Source organism: Scyliorhinus torazame, chromosome 19 (genome assembly GCF_047496885.1).
Source record: "Scyliorhinus torazame isolate Kashiwa2021f chromosome 19, sScyTor2.1, whole genome shotgun sequence".
Classification (NCBI taxonomy): Eukaryota; Metazoa; Chordata; class Chondrichthyes; order Carcharhiniformes; family Scyliorhinidae; genus Scyliorhinus; species Scyliorhinus torazame.
Window position 1 is genome coordinate 100,559,532 of NC_092725.1, and position 19,446 is coordinate 100,578,977.

Here is a 19,446-nt window from a genome sequence, read left to right on the forward strand (position 1 = left end):
TGAGGCGGGGCAGTGAGGGAGGGTGAGGCGGGGCAGTGAGGGAGGGTGAGGCGGGGCAGAGAGGGAGGGTGAGGCGGGGCAGAGAGGGAGGGTGAGGCGGGGCAGAGAGGGAGGGTGAGGCGGGGCAGAGAGGGAGGGTGAGGCGGGGCAGAGAGGGAGGGTGAGGCGGGGCAGAGAGGGAGGGTGAGGCGGGGCAGAGAGGGAGAGGTGGGGCAGAGAGGGAGAGGTGGGGCAGAGAGGGAGAGGTGGGGCAGAGAGGGAGAGGTGGGGCAGAGAGGGAGAGGTGGGGCAGAGAGGGAGAGGTGGGGCAGAGAGGGAGAGGTGGGGCAGAGAGGGAGAGGTGGGGCAGAGAGGGAGAGGTGGGGCAGAGAGGGAGAGGTGGGGCAGAGAGGGAGAGGTGGGGCAGAGAGAGAGAGGTGGGGCAGAGAGGGAGAGGTGGGGCAGAGAGGGAGAGGTGGGGCAGAGAGGGAGAGGTGGGGCAGAGAGGGAGAGGTGGGGCAGAGAGGGAGAGGTGGGGCAGAGAGGGAGAGGTGGGGCAGAGAGGGAGAGGTGGGGCAGAGAGGGAGAGGTGGGGCAGTGAGGGAGAGGTGGGGCAGTGAGGGAGAGGTGGGGCAGTGAGGGAGAGGTGGGGCAGTGAGGGAGAGGTGGGGCAGTGAGGGAGCGGCAGGGCAGAGAGAGAGGGGGAGGCGGGGCAGAGAGAGAGAGGTGGGGCAGAGAGGGAGAGGTGGGGCAGTGAGGGAGAGGTGGGGCAGTGAGGGAGAGGTGGGGCAGTGAGGGAGAGGTGGGGCAGTGAGGGAGAGGTGGGGCAGTGAGGGAGAGGTGGGGCAGTGAGGGAGAGGTGGGGCAGTGAGGGAGCGGCAGGGCAGAGAGAGAGGGAGAGGCGGGGCAGAGGGAGAGGGAGAAGCGGGACAGAGAGGGAGGGAGAGGTAGGGCAGAGAGAGAGGGAGAGGTGGGGCAGTGAGGGAGAGGCGAGGCGGGGCAGAGAGAGAGGGAGAGGCGGGGCAGAGAGAGAGGGAGAGGCGGGGCAGAGAGAGAGGGAGAGGCGGGGCAGAGAGAGAGGGAGAGGCGGGGCAGAGAGAGAGGGAGAGGCGGGGCAGAGAGAGAGGGAGAGGCGGGGCAGAGAGAGAGGGAGAGGCGGGGCAGAGAGAGAGGGAGAGGCGGGGCAGAGAGAGAGGGAGAGGCGGGGCAGAGAGAGAGGGAGAGGCGGGGCAGAGAGAGGGAGAGGCGGGGCAGAGAGAGGGAGAGGCGGGGCAGAGAGAGGGAGAGGCGGGGCAGAGAGAGGGAGAGGCGGGGCAGAGAGAGAGGGAGAGGCGGGGCAGAGAGAGAGAGGGAGAGGCGGGGCAGAGAGGGAGAGGCGCGGCAGAGAGAGGGAGAGGCGGGGCAGAGAGAGGGAGAGGCGAAGCAGAGAGAGAGGGAGAGGCGGGGCAGAGAGGGAGGGAGAGGTGGGGCAGAGAGAGAGGGAGAGGCAGGGCAGAGAGAGAGGGAGAGGTGGGGCAAAGAGGGAGAGGCGGGGCAGAGAGCGAAGCAGAGAGGGAGAGGCGGGGCAGAGAGCGAAGCAGAGAGGGAGAGGCGGGGCAGAGAGCGAAGCAGAGAGCGAGAGGCGGGGCAGAGAGCGAGAGGCGGGGCAGAGAGCGAGAGGCGGGGCAGAGAGCGAGAGGCGGGGCAGAGAGCGAGAGGCGGGGCAGAGAGCGAGAGGCGGGGCAGAGAGCGAGAGGCGGGGCAGAGAGCGAGAGGCGGGGCAGAGAGCGAGAGGCGGGGCAGAGAGCGAGAGGCGGGGCAGAGAGCGAGAGGCGGGGCAGAGAGCGAGAGGCGGGGCAGAGAGCGAGAGGCGGGGCAGAGAGCGAGAGGCGGGGCAGAGAGCGAGAGGCGGGGCAGAGAGCGAGAGGCGGGGCAGAGAGCGAGAGGCGGGGCAGAGAGCGAGAGGCGGGGCAGAGAGCGAGAGGCGGGGCAGAGAGCGAGAGGCGGGGCAGAGAGCGAGAGGCGGGGCAGAGAGCGAGAGGCGGGGCAGAGAGCGAGAGGCGGGGCAGAGAGCGAGAGGCGGGGCAGAGAGCGAGAGGCGGGGCAGAGAGCGAGAGGCGGGGCAGAGAGCGAGAGGCGGGGCAGAGAGCGAGAGGCGGGGCAGAGAGCGAGAGGCGGGGCAGAGAGCGAGAGGCGGGGCAGAGAGCGAGAGGCGGGGCAGAGAGCGAGAGGCGGGGCAGAGAGCGAGAGGCGGGGCAGAGAGCGAGAGGCGGGGCAGAGAGCGAGAGGCGGGGCAGAGAGCGAGAGGCGGGGCAGAGAGCGAGAGGCGGGGCAGAGAGCGAGAGGCGGGGCAGAGAGCGAGAGGCGGGGCAGAGAGCGAGAGGCGGGGCAGAGAGCGAGAGGCGGGGCAGAGAGCGAGAGGCGGGGCAGAGAGCGAGAGGCGGGGCAGAGAGCGAGAGGCGGGGCAGAGAGCGAGAGGCGGGGCAGAGAGCGAGAGGCGGGGCAGAGAGCGAGAGGCGGGGCAGAGAGCGAGAGGCGGGGCAGAGAGCGAGAGGCGGGGCAGAGAGCGAGAGGCGGGGCAGAGAGCGAGAGGCGGGGCAGAGAGCGAGAGGCGGGGCAGAGAGCGAGAGGCGGGGCAGAGAGAGAGAGGCGGGGCAGAGAGAGAGAGGCGGGGCAGAGAGAGAGAGGCGGGGCAGAGAGAGAGAGGCGGGGCAGAGAGAGAGAGGCGGGGCAGAGAGAGAGGCGGGGCAGAGAGAGAGGCGGGGCAGAGAGAGAGGCGGGGCAGTGAGCGAGGCGGGGCAGAGAGCGAGGCGGGGCAGAGGGCGAGGCGGGGCAGAGGGCGAGGCGGGGCAGAGGGCGAGGCGGGGCAGAGGGCGAGGCGGGGCAGAGGGCGAGGCGGGGCAGAGGGCGAGGCGGGGCAGAGGGCGAGGCGGGGCAGAGGGCGAGGCGGGGCAGAGGGCGAGGCGGGGCAGAGGGCGAGGCGGGGCAGAGGGCGAGGCGGGGCAGAGGGCGAGGCGGGGCAGAGGGCGAGGCGGGGCAGAGAGCGAGGCGGGGCAGAGAGAGAGAGAGGCGGGGCAGAGAGAGAGAGAGGCGGGGCAGAGAGAGAGAGAGAGGCGGGGCAGAGAGAGACAGGCGGGGCAGAGTCAGAGAGGTGGGGCAGAGACAGAGAGGCGGGGCAGAGAGACAGGGCTGTAAGCTGCAACCACACCATCAATGGGACATGTTTACTTATGGATTTTCCATTCCAACTGATTACAAGGGCATTTCATTGAATGTTGACATTGAAGCATGACCAAAAATTGTGACAACAGAAAGTCGTTGAGTCTACCTGGGGTGCAGGTTGTCCGGGAGTGGGGGGGGGGGGCTCCGCAGGTACAACATTTCTAGTTTGGTGGGGAAAGTGAAAGCTGATCTCGCAAGGTGGGATGGTCTCCCTCTGTCACTGGTGGGTCGGGTACAGGCGGTTAAAATGGACGTGTTGCCGCGATTTGTGTTTATTTTTCAATGCTTGCTGATTTTCCTGCCAAAGGCTTTTTTCAGAGAGATTGAAGGGAGGATTACTTTGTTCATATGGGGAGGGAAGGTGGCCAGAGTTAGAAAGGTGCTGCTACAGAGGGCAAGGCAGGCATGGGGGTTTGGGCCTTCCGAACCTGATGCATTACTACTGGGCGGCGAATGTGGAGAAGGGGCAGAGCTGGGTCAGAGGGGTTGATTCCCAGTTGGTCTGAATGGAGAAGAGTTTGTGCAGGGGGTCGGGATTGAAAGCACTAGCAACAGCACCGCTCCCGATAGCTCCAGGGAAATACTCAGGGAGTCTGGTAATAATAGCTTCATTGAGAATTTGGAGACAGTTTCGCCAACACTTCGGGTTGGGGGCAGGGTCAAAGGAAATGCCGATTCGGGGGAACCACAGATTTGAGCCAGGGAGGTGGGATGGAAATTTTCAGAAATGGGAGGAGAACGCAAAAAGATTTGTTTCTTAGGGGTCAGTTTGCAGGATTGAGGGAGCTGGAAGCGAAGTATGGGCTGGAGCGGGGGAAATGTTTAGCTACATGCAGGTTCGAGATTTTGCCAGAAAGAAGATACAGAGCTTCCCGGTAGAGCCGGCCTCCACATTGCTGGAGGAGGTGCTGACGACAGGGGGACTGGAGAAGGGGGTAGTGTCAGCGGTTTACGGAGCTATTTTGGAAGGGGAGAAGGCACCACAGGAAGGGATCAAAGCAAAGTGGGAGGAAGAGTTGGGAGAGGATCTGCAGTAGGGGTTCTGGTGTGAGGTGCTCCGGAGGTGAATGCCTCCACCTCGTGCGAGAGGTTGGGGCTGACACAGCTGAAGGTGATATACAGAGCACACCTCACGAGGGCGAGGCTGAGACGATCCTTTGAAGGAGTAGATGTGTGTGAACGTTGCGGGGGGGAGGGGGTGGGGGGGGGCTAATCACGTTCATATGTTTTGGTCCTGTCCAAAGTTAAGAGGATTACTGGAAGGAGGTTTTTAGGATAATTTCTAAAGTGGCTAAAGTGGTGCACGTGAAACTGGACCTGGTCCCCCGGGAGGCTATATTCGGGGTGTCGGACCAGCCAGGGTTGGAAACAGGTGCGGAGGCAGATATCGTAGCCTTCGCCTCGTTGATCGCCCGAAGGCAGATCCTGATAGGTTGGAGAGCAGCCTCTCCACCCAGTGCCCTGGCATGGCGGGGGGACTTGTTGGAAGTCTTGACTCTTGAGGATCTTAAGTTTGAACTGAGGGGAAGGATGGAGCTCTTGAGAAGCTTAAGTTTGAACTGAGGGAGGGTGGACAGGCAATATGCGGAGGCACCGGAGGAGGGGCTGTACAGGGAAAGGCAAAAGCTACACTTAGAATTTGACTTGCGGACAACGGGTACTGCAGAGGCACAGTGGAGGAAGGCACAGGGTGTACAGTACGAATATGGGGAGAAGGCGAGCAGGTTGCTGGCCCACCAATTGAGGAAAAGGGGAGCAACGAGGGAAATAGGGGGAGTGAGGGATGAGGAAGGAGAGATGGAGCGGGGAGCGGAGAGAGTGAATGGAGTGTTCAAGGCATTTTATAAAAAATTATACGAAGCTCAACCCCCGGATGGGAGGGAGAGAATGATGGGCTTTCTGGACCGGCTGGAATTTCCCAAAGTGGAGGAGCAGGAAAGGGTGGGACTGGGAGCACAGATTGAAATAGAGGAAGTAGTGAAAGGAATTAGGAGCATGCAGGCGGGGAAGGCTCCGGGACCGGATGGATTCCCAGTTGAATTTTACAGGAAATATGTGGACTTGCTCGCCCCGCTATTGATGAGGACCTTTAATGAGGCAAAGGAAAGGGGACAGCTGCCCCCGACTATGTCAGAGGCAACGATATCGCTTCTCCTAAAGAAGGAAAAGGACCCGCTGCAATGCGGGTCCTATAGACCTATTTCCCTCCTAAATGTAGACGCTAAGATTCTGGCCAAGGTAATGGCAATGAGGATAGAGGATTGTGTCCCGAGGGTGGTCCGTGAGGACCAAACTGGGTTTGTGAAGGGGAGACAGCTGAATACGAATATACGGAGGCTGCTAGGGGTAATGATGATGCCCCCACCAGAGGGGGAAGCGGAGATAGTGGTGGCGATGGATGCCGAGAAAGCATTTGATAGAGTGGAGTGGGATTATCTGTGGGAGGTGCTGAGGAGATTTGGTTTTGGAGATGAGTATGTTGGATGGGTGCAGCTGTTGTATAGGGCCCCAGTGGCGAGTGTGGTCACGAATGGACGGGGATCTGCATACTTTCGGCTCCATAGAGGGACAAGGCAGGGATGCCCTCTGTCCCCATTATTGTTTGCACTGGCGATTGAGCCCCTGGCAATAGCATTGAGGGGTTCCAAGAAGTGGAGGGGAGTACTTAGAGGAGGAGAAGAACACCGGGTATCTCTATATGCGGATGATTTGTTGTTATATGTAGCGGACCCGGCGGAGGGGATGCCAGAGATAATGCGGACACTTCGGGAGTTTGGAGAATTCTCAGGATATAAACTGAACATGGGGAAAAGTGAGTTGTTTGTGGTGCATCCAGGGGAGCAGAGCAGAGAAATAGAGGACTTTCCGCTGAGGAAGGTAACAAGGGACTTTCGTTACTTGGGGATCCAGATAGCCAAGAATTGGGGTACATTGCATAGGTTAAATTTAACACGATTGGTGGAACAAATGGAGGAGGACTTCAAGAGATGGGACATGGTATCCCTGTCACTGGCAGGGAGGGTGCAGGCGGTTAAAATGGTAGTCCTCCGGAGATTCCTCTTTGTGTTTCAGTGCCTCCCGGTGGTGATCACGAAGGCTTTTTTCAAAAGGATCGAAAAGAGTATCATGAGTTTTGTGTGGGCCGGGAAGACCCCGAGAGTGAGGAAGGGATTCTTACAGCGTAGTAGGGATAGGGGGGGGCTGGCATTACCGAGCCTAAGTGAGTACTACTGGGCCGCCAATATCTCAATGGTGAGTAAGTGGATGGGAGAAGAGGAGGGAGCGGCGTGGAAGAGATTGGAGAGGGCGTCCTGTAGGGGGACTAGCCTACAAGCTATGGTGACGGCCCCATTGCCGTTCTCACCGAAGAAATACACCACAAGCCCGGTGGTGGTGGTGACTTTGAAAATTTGGGGACTGTGGAGACGGCATAGGGGAAAGACGGGAGCCTTGGTGGGGTCCCCGATAAGAAATAACCATAGGTTTGCCCCGGGGAGAATGGATGGGGGATTTGGAATATGGCAAAGAGCAGGAGTAACGCAACTGAAAGATCTGTTTGTGGATGGCAAGTTCGCAAGTCTGGGAGCGCTGACCGAGAAATATGGGTTGCCCCAAGGGAATGCATTCCGGTATATGCAACTGAGGGCTTTTGCGAGGCAACAGGTGAGGGAATTCCCGCAGCTCCCGACGCATGAGGTGCAGGACAGAGTGATCTCAAAGACATGGGTGGGGGACGGTAAGGTGTCAGATATATATAGGGAAATGAGGGACGAGGGGGAGATTATGGTAGATGAGCTGAAAGGGAAATGGGAAGAAGAGCTGGGGGAGGAGATTGAGGAGGGGCTGTGGGCGGATGCCCCAAGTAGGGTAAACTCATCGTCCTCGTGTGCCAGGCTAAGCCTGATTCAATTTAAGGTGTTACACAGGGCGCATATGACTGGAGCACGGCTCAGTAAATTTTTTGGGGTAGAGGATAGGTGTGCGAGATGCTCGAGAAGCCCAGCGAATCACACCCACATGTTCTGGTCATGTCCGGCACTACAGGGGTTCTGGATGGGGGTGACAAAGGTGGTTTCGAAAGTAGTGGGGGTCCAGGTTGAACCAAGCTGGGGGTTGGCTATATCTGGGGTTGCACAAGAGCCAGGAGTGCAGGAGGCGAGAGAGGCCGATGTTTTGGCCTTTGCGTCCCTAGTAGCCCGGCGCAGGATACTGTTGATGTGGAAGGAAGCCAAGCCCCCGGGGGTGGAGACCTGGATAAATGACATGGCAGGGTTTATAAAGCTGGAACGGATTAAGTTCGTCCTAAGGGGATCGGCTCAAGGGTTCACCAGGCGGTGGCAACCGTTCGTCGAATACCTCACAGAAAGATAGAGGGAATGGAAAAGAAGAAGGTAGCAGCAGCAGCCGGAGGGGGGGGGGGGGAGGGGAGGAACCAGAAGGACTCTCAGGGTTGTTAATATATATGTATAATATGTATAGGTCGTTGCTATAAATAATTGTATATTGGACTGTTAAATCATATTTTTGTGGAGTGTTTATCTGAGACAAGGCAGTTGCCATTTAGTTTTAGTTTTTGTTATATATTATTTATTCTTTGTTTATAAAACAGGTCATTGTTATTTATACTGTTATATTATTGTGTAAAGGATACACAATGTACTGTGATGGTTGACCAAAAATTTTCAATAAAATATTTTTTTAAGAGAATGGATCAAAATTTCAGGGAAAGGACCAGCCCCATTCATGTGAGAATGCAGTGTGCTGGGCCACACCCTTGTAGAGGGGTTTGGTTTATTGGATTTTGTTATTGAATTGGAACAGTTAAGGGGGAATTTATTAAATGTTATATACATGGATTACTGTAGCTGTGTGGTGTCTTTATGGTTGTAATTGATAAAAAAAATTCTTGCTGTGTTTATAGATATATATGTGTTAACTACATTCTTCGAATAAACCTTGTTTTGATTTTTAAAAAAAAAAAGTTTGAACTGAGGGGAAGGATGGAGGGGTTCTACAATTCATGGGCATTATTCATTATGCACTGTCAAGAACTGAATAACATCGAACATTAGTTGGGGCGGGTGTGTGGGAGGGTTGGGCGGAGGGGGTTGTGTGTGTTAATTGCGACTATGGTTAATCCCTAATTCCTTTTTGTCATTTGTTTGTGTGAACATGCGGGCTAATGTTTGGAGTTTGGTGGAAGGATGGGATTGTTGTTATTGATATGGGAATTGACATATTTGTAAAAGATTATTGTTTATTGTTGGTGGGTATAAATTTGGGAGAAAATGTGAAAAAGGAGAATAAAAAAATATTTTTAAAAAAAAGAAAGTCATGTGTCAATTTTCTTGTTCCTCATTGCTGCTGAGCGCTGGACTTCTCTATGATCACTTTTGTTACAATTTTTTTTTAAAGAGTGCATTAATGTCTTATTAAATGATCACATGCAGAGGTATTATCCTCATATCATGTCAATTATGATTTAAAAATCAGACACTAGAGATAATAATGGTAGTTTAGCTAAAATTTGCATCAACTGGCTCCAGAAAAATTAAAGCTAAAAAAATGAGTCACCTTTCCCTGAGGTAGATGTTGATTTGAATTTGGTACAAGAAGGTGCACTTTACGAAACAGTTCAGGGCAAACCATTGTTGTTTTTTCTCCTGCTCCACTCCACAATGGTGAGAGTATCTGTGGAGCTGGAGTGACATCACTGAACACAATAGGAGCTGGGATGATGAGATGGCTAGGCAGTCCATGGGGAACTGCACATTCCTGGCACATTACATATTTGGGTTAAAAACGCTGCGAGTGCTGGCATTGAAAGCTAGAAAAACTATTCATTTAAGTTCAATATATTTGAAACCATTTCAAGTTCGAAGTAGAAAATAATTATAATTTGCAAATAAGGAGCAAACATTGAGTGCATTTGGTTATCACTGAGGTTCATAACACAAACCTAAGCGTTCCCGGAAATTTTCGTTTTCATCCAAAACATCATTTATCTTCATTTCGAGCTTGTTGATCACCCTGATCATCCCTTCTATTTGATGATCTCGAATTCTGATATGATTCTTGCATTCCTTAATCTCTGCAACAGCGTTTTCCAGTCCATATACACCCTAGTGCAGAATAACACATATTAGCATATTTAGTTATATCTGTTATACCAGAATGATACGAGCACAAAGGTATTAAGGGATATGGAACCAAGGTGAGTAATTAAGATAGTGGGGCTATGATCTAACTGAATAATCCTGTTCCTATGCCCCTTCCAATGTTAAGTGTTACTCAGTCAAAAGCATGTGTACTTCAATTTCAGATATATTGTACATCTTCAAAAGCATCACGGAGCCAATGACCTGGTAATCCTGTTTTCTAAGTGATATAAATTGAGGAAAAATATTGGTTGCAATTCCTGAGAAAACTCTCCAGTTCTTTATTGGGAATTATAGTTTCTTTCTTTATATACCCCTTTGTTTTCATTCCATTTCATTTTAACTGTCTTTTACCTTTTATTTCTTTCTTTATATATATATATATTCCCCCACTCTTTCCCCCTATATTATCCCCCCCTTTTTAAAAAACCTTTTCTCCCCTTTGCTTCCCCCTTCTCCCCCCCTCCTTTTTCTTATTTTACCTCTGTCCCACCAATGTCCCCCCTCCCCTCACATCTATATTTGTCACAGCTTACCCTCTGATTTTAGTTTCTCTGCCGTTTGGCCTTTCATACCTTTTATTCTCTCTGGGGACTGCCGTTAGCACTCTCTTCCCTTGGTTTCTGTTGCTATGACGCATCTTTCATTCCCTCACCCTACAGTATAAATATCTTCCACTTTCTATGCCTTTTAGCTTTGACAAAGGGTCCTCTGGATTCAAAACGTTAGCTCTCTTCTCTCCTTACAGATGCTGCCAGACCTGCTGAGATTTTCCAGCATTTTCTCTTTTGGCTTCAGATTCCAGCATCCGCAGTAATTTGCTTTTATATTGTATGGTGGTTATGTACTGGGCTGGTAATCCAGAGGTCTGTACTAATGACTTTGAGACCGCAGTTCAAATCCCACAATGACAGCTGGGGCATTGAAATTAAATTTAAAATCAGTAAATCTGGAATGAAAAGCTGGTTCCTGTAATGGTGGCCATGGGCTAGATATACGCTCCCCTGCTGAGAAGTTTGAAGGTGCAGGAGCATATTAAGTTCAGCGGGAGGCCTGCCCACCATCCAGCCTACTCTCCCCATACTCCCACCTCCATATCAACAGCAGGGGTGGTGTTGAGAAACCCCCTTTAAGTGAAGTTAAACCGACAGCTGGAGCGGACCACACCAAGCACGGCAACTTTCACTTGAATTAAGCTCGCACAAGTGTTCATAACATTTCACCGGTGCATGCATTCTTTTTTTTAAATTAGATAATAAAGAGAAAAAAATGTGTGTATTTATCAGGGACCGGGAATGTAACAGAGGATTGGCCGGGGCACGGTTAACCCTTTATATATTTGGTCACGTCCATACTCTTATGCACACTATATGTATTTCTCTTATATGAAGCCCTTAACAGGCCTAGAGTTAGTCTAGAATCTGGAATCTGTGAAGCGGGACGTGAACCCAAAACCTTCTGCCTCAGAAGCTTCCTCCAAGAACATACATATTGAACATATTTTCAAAAAACATTCAAATTAATGCTTTGTGTTCTGAATCTTTAAATACACAATCAAATAATTAGAAGAAGCTGCGATACCACATTGGTGGAAATTAGCAGATCTGCTAAGAGTGTTATAAATTAGACACAATGTTTTACAAATGGTTGTATTAAAATAACACAATGTTTATAAAATTTCACTGGTGTGTGCATTCACTTTTTTAAACATCAGATAATAAAGAGGGAAAAGGTACAAATTTCTAAGGGCTGGGAATGTGACAGAGGAATGACTAGGGTCAATGGTGACCTTTATATCTTTGGTCACGTCCACAGCCTTACACACTATGTACTTCTATTTTACGAAGCACAAGTTTGTCAATTTTAGCCATGCTTGGCAGCAACCTTGAGCCAGAGAAATGACAGGAAAAAACTGCTCCTAAAGGTAAATTCCCCATCTCGGCACTCTGAATGGAGAACCATGTTTGAATAGGGCACAGGTCAAAGAATCAGCACTGAACTAGGATTATCTCAGGCCCTTGCTCCATCAGTGCACAGTTTCACCTCTTCAGCAGGTTCAGGGCTGGTGAATTCTCCCTATAGAGTGAAATTAAACATTAACTGTCAATTCTGCAATTGTTCTCAGCTTGTTGAGAGTTTGTTAAAGCCAGGCCTCCTTAAAATCTGTTGCCAATCATTTCCATGACAATCGTGGATTGAATGTATTCCAATCAAACTGTTTAATTTAACTGTAAAAGTAAGAAAGATTATTGGTGTATGTTGTGGTAACCACTTACAGATTCATATGCCCTCAGATGGGTCAGTGATTTCCCCAGTTCCTTGTCTTTTTCCCTTGCGTCTTTCTCTGCGAGCTCTGCCATACGCTTCGCTTCAAATGTTGTCTGCTCAGCATCCCTCACCTTTTGCTGGAGTACAGTGATCTTGGACTGCTGATTAAGTGCTGGAAAATCTTGAAGGAATCAGAATCATGTTTTGGTAGCAAATATTTGCACGCTAATCAAAACTGCACGACTTCAATGAAAATAATAATACAACACCCAAGATATTTTCTTTTGTATTGAAACTGCATAGAACTGGGCTGCGATACTTAACTTCCCTGCAAGAGCAGTCGTGTTTATTCACTGACAGCTCATGGTGCTTGCTTCAACTACAGTCAGTCCTCATTCAAAGTTGTAGCTACATTCCTGAAAATTGCAACTTTAAGTAAATAATGTGTTTCCATAGGAATCAATATTAAAGTTGAAGTTAGGTTCCTACTGCACCAAACATGCGCAGCACTGTGCATTCCGAGCTGGAGTAACTTGCAAAAGAAAATAAATCACTGAATATAACAAAAATGCTAAATGCAGTGAAATTAGATAACAATACAAAACCCAAACAAGCCCCGCTTCAGTGTCTCACTCCCAGCACCCCAGCTTCAGTGTCTCACTCCCAGCACCCCAGAAACTCAGATCAACGTTAATCTCACTTTCCTTTCCCAGTCTGTCTCAGTCTCCCTGTCTCTTTCTTCCCAGTCGGTCTCTCTCCTTTCCCACTCAGGGACAGAACTTTACGGCTCTGTCACAGTGGGGATAGGGTCAGAAAATGCAGGAAGCCACTGAACAAAACTCCATTGATGCCAGCGGGACTGGAAGATTCCAGCAGCCTCTCAGCTATCCCACTCCGTCTCCCTCTCTCTCCTCTCCCACTCCACCTCTCATCGCTCCTTACCCTCTCTTCCTCTTCTTTTAACTTCACACCCTTACAATTACCCCTTAACAAAACTATTCAATTTCCCATGAAACAACAAGAAAAGAAACATACAGCTCTCAATCTATCTTAAAATTAGCAGGGCATAGAATAATACTTGCTTTATAAAACAGATTTAGCTCCTGTTGGAACACCTTCAGACTCTGGCTGAATATCTTCAAAAAGCTGGCTCGCCTGATGTGTTTCAACTTTATCCTTGTCCCCAGACAAGTATTCTACTTTACAGATTATTACTCTTTTATAATTATCCGACTATGAGAGAATTGTGGACTCAGTTTCGGGCAGATCAGAATACAGCTCCTCTCCTTCTCCCAAAGCTTTTCTAAAACCTAACTACCTCTCTGCACCTCTCATCCATCCAGCAATGACCTCATATCCCCAAGCTGAAAACAAATTATTTCTACAGGCTTCAAAAGCACATTAACTCCTCAGGAACTTGCCCAGTCAAAACACATTCCTCTGGTCAATTTCACCTGCTTCCTAGAAACAAAGTGAAATCCTTTTTAAAAACATGACCACTGAAGTCAAACACACTATAACCCCAGGTTTTAACCCTTACATTGTCCCAATATTTAGACACTAATATTCCTAAAAATCCTCCATTTGTCATTCCCTACATCCACTGTGTTATGCACATCCACCATTTTATTCACATCCTCTGTAGGAAATCTTTTGAAATAGAACATAGAACATACAGTGCAGAAGGAGGCCATTCGGCCCATCAAGTCTGCACCGACCCACATTAAGCCCTCACTTCCACCCTATCCCCGTAACCCAATAACCACTCCTAACCTTTTTGGACACTAAGGGCAATTTAGCATGGCCAATCCATCTAACCTGCACGTCTTTGGACTGTGGGAGGAAACCGGAGCACCCAGAGGAAACCCACGCAGACACGGGGAGAACGTGCAGACTCCTCACAGACAGTGACCCAGTGGGGAATCGAACCTGGGACCCTGCCGCTGTGAAGCCAGTGTTATCCACTTGTGCTACCGTGCTGCTCAAATCTGTGTTAACTGCTTCCAAACAGTTTCTCGTTATCTGGAGAGTTCGTAATGCCATCTTAATTAAATATTCCAGAACTATACAGGCCTCTCTCGAGTTTAGAAGAATGGGAGATCTAATTGAGGTATACAAGATGATAAACGGTATTGACAAAGTAGACAAAGAGTGGATGCTTCATCTTGTGGGGCAATCTAGAATGAGAGGTCCTAGTTTTAGGATAAGGGGTAGCAGATTTAAGACAAGAGATGAGGAGAAATTACTTCCCTCAAAGGGTCGTGAATCTATGGAATTCACTACCCAGAGTGCAGTGGATGCCAGAACTTTGAATAAATTTGAGGAGATAGACAGATTTGTAACGAGTGATGATTTGAAGGGTTATGGAGAAAGGTCAGGAAAGTGGAGTTGAGACCGAGAGATCGGCATGATCATATTAAATGGCAGAAGGGGCTCGAGGGGCTGAATTGCCTACTCCTGCTCCTAGTTCTTATTTTAACTTTCCCAAGAAAACATGTGGAACCAACTAGCCTATTATTAATAAAAAAGCTCCCTTTCCCTTTTTGAAAGCAGGCACCACTTTGGTCACTCTCTGGCACACATCCATAATCATTGGACTATAATTTCTAGAGCCCTCGCATTTTCCTCAAGATCCTTAAACTGAATACGTCACCTCCCAGCATTTTGTCCTCCTTACCCTACTTCGCCAATACTTCCCCTTTTAAATATTACTGTATCTGATTTCACTTTTTAACAATTCATGATTTACCTCCTCCTTGGTTTCAAGCTCTCTGTAACATTTTAGTAGCTTTAATCACTTTATGTAACAATCCTGTATATATTGCATGTCATTTATTAGCTTCAGAATATATACAAAATAAGATATATATAGATTGGTACTTGATTCTTTCTCCAGCTGCATTTTCAAGTCTTCGATGATTTGTACATTACTATTCACTTCCTTGGTATATTGTTCTATTTGACCCACCAGAACTTTAATTTCATTGTCACGTTCTTGCAGAACCTGTACAAAAACATTTTTAGTCACACTCACTTTTTAACAGGAAGCTTTGAATTATATAGCAAAAGCTGCATGACGAATAAACATAAATATAATGAGAAAAATGGATTTTCTTTTCCAATTAAGGTGCAATTTAGCGTGGCCAATCCTCCCACTCTGCATATCTTTGAGTTGTGAGACCCATGCAGATATGGAGAGAATGTGCAAACTCCACATGGGCAGTGACGCGAGGCCGGGATCGAACCCGGGTCCTCGGCGCCGTGAGGCAACAGTGCCAACCACTGAGCCGCCTATGAGAAAAATGGATTTTAAAGTCATAATGTATCCAGCAGTACTTCATATTGTGACAATAACAATGTCCATCACAAGTTCACCACAGCGTAGTGCTCAAAGCAAGTTTAAGCTAGTAAACGGTAAAGTCAAACAATCATAACAAAGGAACAGGAGGGCCTATTTCTTCAAGCCTATTTCACCATTCAATGAGATGGCTGATCCGAGATCTAATTCTGCATACCCATCTTTGCCCCATATCCCCGAATAGTGTTGGTTAATAAAAATCTATCAATCTCAATTTTAAAATTAACAATTGATCGAGCATCAGTTGCCATTTGTGGAAGTGAGTTCCAAGCTTCTGCCAGTGTTTGTGGGAAGAAGTGTTACTTCACTCCTGAAAGGTCTGGCTCTCAGTTTTTTTTTTAAAAACACTAAGCCCTCTAGTCCTAGCACTCCCCAAATAGTTGAAATAGTTTCTCTCTATATATCCTACCTGTTCCCCGTGCTATCTTGAAAGATTCCAGGCAATATATCCGTAATTTATTTAATTTGTTCTTGAAGTTTAACCCTTGGAGTCCAGGTAACATTCTAGTAAGTCCCTCCAGTACCAAGATATCCTTGCTAAGATGTGGTGCCCAGAACTGCTTGCAGTACTCCAAGTGTGTTCTAAACAGGGCATTGTACCGCTTAAGCATGACTTCTGCCCCCATTATATTCCAGTCCTTAAGATATAAAGGCCAGCATTCCATTAGTGCATTTACTGTAGTATTTACTGTACCTATTCATGGCATTTTATTTGTGCACCTCATGGCTGAGAAATTACTATTAGTAATATTAACAGATGAATAGTTAACAATTTGTGGGACATTCTTCAGTCTTTTCTTTTAATGAGGTATTAGCCCAAATAAAACTAACAGGTTTATTATCTGCTTTAAAACAGTAGACAAAAGGTCAACTGCATTAAGCAGTTATCCACAATAGTAATGCCTATAGGCTCATATGGAACATGTACATTTCCAAAAATGCCCTTACCACACCTCTCTGAAACAGCCACCTCCAAAACACTGAAAGGAATTAATTTGAAGCACTGTGACTGGTGTGATGTGGATAAACATAAGTCAAGAGGTCCAAAGGTGAGAGTCATGTCAAGGAGTAAGCCAAGGAAAACCATAAAAAGCCCACTGTGAGCAGTGCTGACAACAATTGCTGAAACCTGTGCAGCAAACAACGGGCCACCCAAGTGTCAGCCAGCAACACTTCCCTACCAATACTGGCTTGGTTGGAAGGGGGATTTCCATCCCACGCCCAGGAAGAAGTACTGCCTCAGAGAGTTGTCAGCCAATCTGTCTCCTGCCAGACTGAACATCCGAGGCCTGGTGGGATATGGCCTTTAAGTGGCCAATTATTGGGCCTTATCTTGAGGAAAGGTGGGTGGGCTGGCCTAGGTTTTGCCTCTCCCATCTTAAAATTGGGGAAAGGTCAGGGTGGGTGCGAGGGCAGTGGGAAGGCCACCTGTGGATATTTGGGGACCTATAAAATTCTGAAGTTCGCACTCAGAAAGGTTTTATGTATTTTTTTCCAAGGAACTGAAGGATTAAGTCAAGAAGGAGTGATAAAAAAATTGAGGTACTCAAGTATATATCAGGCATGCAGGACAATTTCATGAAAATAGGCAGAGAATAATATGGGGAAAGGGAAGGTACAAGTTCAGTCATAAAGCCATCTATGTTTACAGAGGAGGTCATTCGGCCCATCATCTCAATGCCAACTATTTACTAGAGCGGTTCAAAAACTAATCCATTCCCTGCCTCTCTCATTATAACTATATAGTCCTTTCTTCAAATTTGTTTGGGACAATGAGATTTCTATTAATAGCCCAATTTAAAAAGAAAATTGAAGGGTTCAATAAATTATTGGATTCTTGAATAGCTTGTAAAATAGGACCATTTTCTCCATACACTCAGACCTGCAAAGTAAAATTGGAATGCCATATAGCGTGCAGAGATCAAAAACCAAAAGCTACAAATCTAAACATAATCTTCGTTTGAAAAAAACACTGACTGAACATTTATTAGAACATTAAAACAAGCTATTAAACAGACTTAAAATAATAAAAATAATAAGTGAAATTAACTTATTCACCTTTTCCAGTTGACATCAAAAACATAACAGCTACATGACAATTTTAATGCTATTAATCCTTAGTAAAATTACTTTGTGTCAGATACAAGATAATAATTAAAGAATTGCTGTTGTGTTAAATGAACAGTCTCTTGGAAAGAAAGACAGAGAGTAGAGAAGCAAAGTTACAGAAGATGAGTGAAGCAAAACTGTAATCCATTTACTCAGAAAGTAACAAAAATATACTTACAATTAAGAGTTCTTCTGTGATCTATTTGATGACCATGAGATACGGAAAGCAACAGAAAAGGATGAAGGGAAATGTGTTTCTAGAGCTTGTGTGAATAGTTTAAACAGGTGAAAAATAAATCCAGCAAGAAATATAAGCATGGTATAAATTTCTAAAAATAGGAAATTACTAAAATGTCAAGTGAGGAAATTGAAATTGGACCAGTTGACATACCTGTTGGAGGGTAATGACACTGCTCTTATCAGTATCAAAATCAGCAATTACAAGTTTAGTTCGGAGTTCTTGCAATTTTTCTTGATACTCGAAGATTTCTTTATCCTTTGTAGACAATACTTTCTGCAAGAGTTGAAAAATAGCCTTAAACAATCAGTTACCATTGTTAATTAGCGGATAAGTTTTAAAGAAGTGACAACACAGTAATTTATAATTTACCTTCCATTCCTCAATTTTTGCATTCACTGCCAGCATCACAGGATCTTCCTCCTCAGTTACGATTTGGAGCTGGTTAGTCAAATCTTGCACCTGTTTGCAGAGATAACATGATTGTGCTGGTAGAAACACTTCAAATTCTCAGCTGATTTTGCAGCTGATTTCATTTCAGTCCTCCAGGTTAGCAAACTCAATCACCTTCTCAGCTTCTTTTTTTAAGAAATGGGGTTTGTCTCATCCTTAACTAAACCTGCCTACAACTCATTCCAGCAGTCATCACTATCTGTGAGGCTTTTGTTTTAGGTTTGTCATGCATCATTCTGAACATCTTATGCTGCTACCATGCCACATTGATTCAGCATCACTTTCTCTATGTCATTAATTGTTTAAATACCCCTTTACAGATTTGAATATTTTCCAACATGCCTGCCTGCTGCCCACAGCATTTCATGCCAATGGAAAATAAACAAAGAACAGGCTCTTCGGCCCTCCAAGCCTGTGCTAATCATGTTGCCTGTCTAAACTAAAACCTTCTGCACTTCTGGGGTCCATATCTCTATTCCCATCCTATTCATGCATTCATCATGATGCCTCTTAAACACCGCCATTGTATCTGCTTCCACCACCTCCCCCAGCAGCATGTTCCTGGCACTCACCATTTTTTTCAATATCACCTTCTCCTTCCCAAGTTAGCCATCTCATCCTTCTCCTCCAATCAACCTTACCATTGGGGCAATCTGGCCTTCAAAAGCACACACAGTAATCTTGTGAATATTTTGGCTGACCCATTAGGAAGTATGTTTGACAGTGTGGAATAAAGCCTCTCCCTGCACAACCACCTTGCCCTTCCATCAAAGGCCGAGTCTGCCAAACATATCCTATAGAGGCCAGAGTGTGAACATCAAGCACCAGTAAAAAAAAAACCCTACTTGAGTTTCTAAAGTCCCAGAGACCAGTGATGTGGTGTCATTGCATGCAGGCTACTTAAAACTGATTCAGTTACTTTTGATTAATGGAAGTAAGTCTGCGCCTTGCCTGAAGCAACAGCTGCCCCTTTTCTCGCTTGAACTGGTCCATAGCACTATCAGTTTGCTGAACAATCAGTTTCATTTTGTTATATTCATCAGTCATCTTCTCCATCTCGTGCACAGATTCTTCCAGGTTTTCCCGCAACTGTTTATTCTGTGCCTCCAGTTTATCATTGGCTTCAGACAAATTCTAGATGGTGTAGAAAAGAGAACCAGTAAAATTTAGCAATTTGTTGCCAAAGAGAGTAACTGCTTGGGCTTTCTTAAAACGGAGAAACAAACCTGGTGCAGAACATTGCATATACCTGCATGACATCAATTATCAAGTACTTAACCTGGAAGGCTCAGCCAACTCTTACCTTAAAAGGAATTAGCTAATCAGTGAAAGCACAAACAATCCCCTCGATCTGTTTGGTATTTTGATTTGATTTAAGTTCAGAAGAAATAGGAGCAGTGGTAGGCCACAGCACCAGAAGCCTTAGCCACCTTTCAATACAATCATATCTTATTGATCTGTTGGGCTGTTTAGCACGGGGCTAAATCATTGGTTTTGAAAGCAGACCAAGGCAGGCCAGCAGCAAGGTTCAATTCCTGTAACAGCCTCCCCGGACAGGCGTCAGAATGTGGCGACTAGGGGCTTTTCACAGTAACTTCATTGAAGCCTACTTGTGACAATAAGCAATTTTCATTTCTAATCTAACTCAACTCCATATTCCTGCCCTCTCACCATATCCCTCA

General features: G+C 47.7%; 1 protein-coding gene across 5 annotated transcripts in view; it reads right to left on the reverse strand.

Annotated features, from left to right (window-relative positions):
* cep290 (centrosomal protein 290) overlaps positions 1–19,446 on the reverse strand; it is a 194,104-nt gene that overhangs the window by 143,549 nt on the left and 31,109 nt on the right. For all 5 annotated transcript variants that reach the window (XR_011936509.1, XM_072484934.1, XM_072484936.1 and 2 more), the window contains exons 9-14: positions 18,716–18,898; positions 17,684–17,773; positions 17,465–17,587; positions 14,487–14,610; positions 11,615–11,787; positions 9,140–9,302 (exon numbers count right to left, since the gene is read on the reverse strand). Coding sequence is in view for 4 of the 5 variants with exons in the window: in XM_072484934.1 (XP_072341035.1) it covers positions 9,140–9,302; positions 11,615–11,787; positions 14,487–14,610; positions 17,465–17,587; positions 17,684–17,773; positions 18,716–18,898 (856 nt within the window). In the remaining variant the exon portion in view is untranslated. The remainder of the gene's footprint in view (positions 1–9,139; positions 9,303–11,614; positions 11,788–14,486; positions 14,611–17,464; positions 17,588–17,683; positions 17,774–18,715; positions 18,899–19,446) is intronic.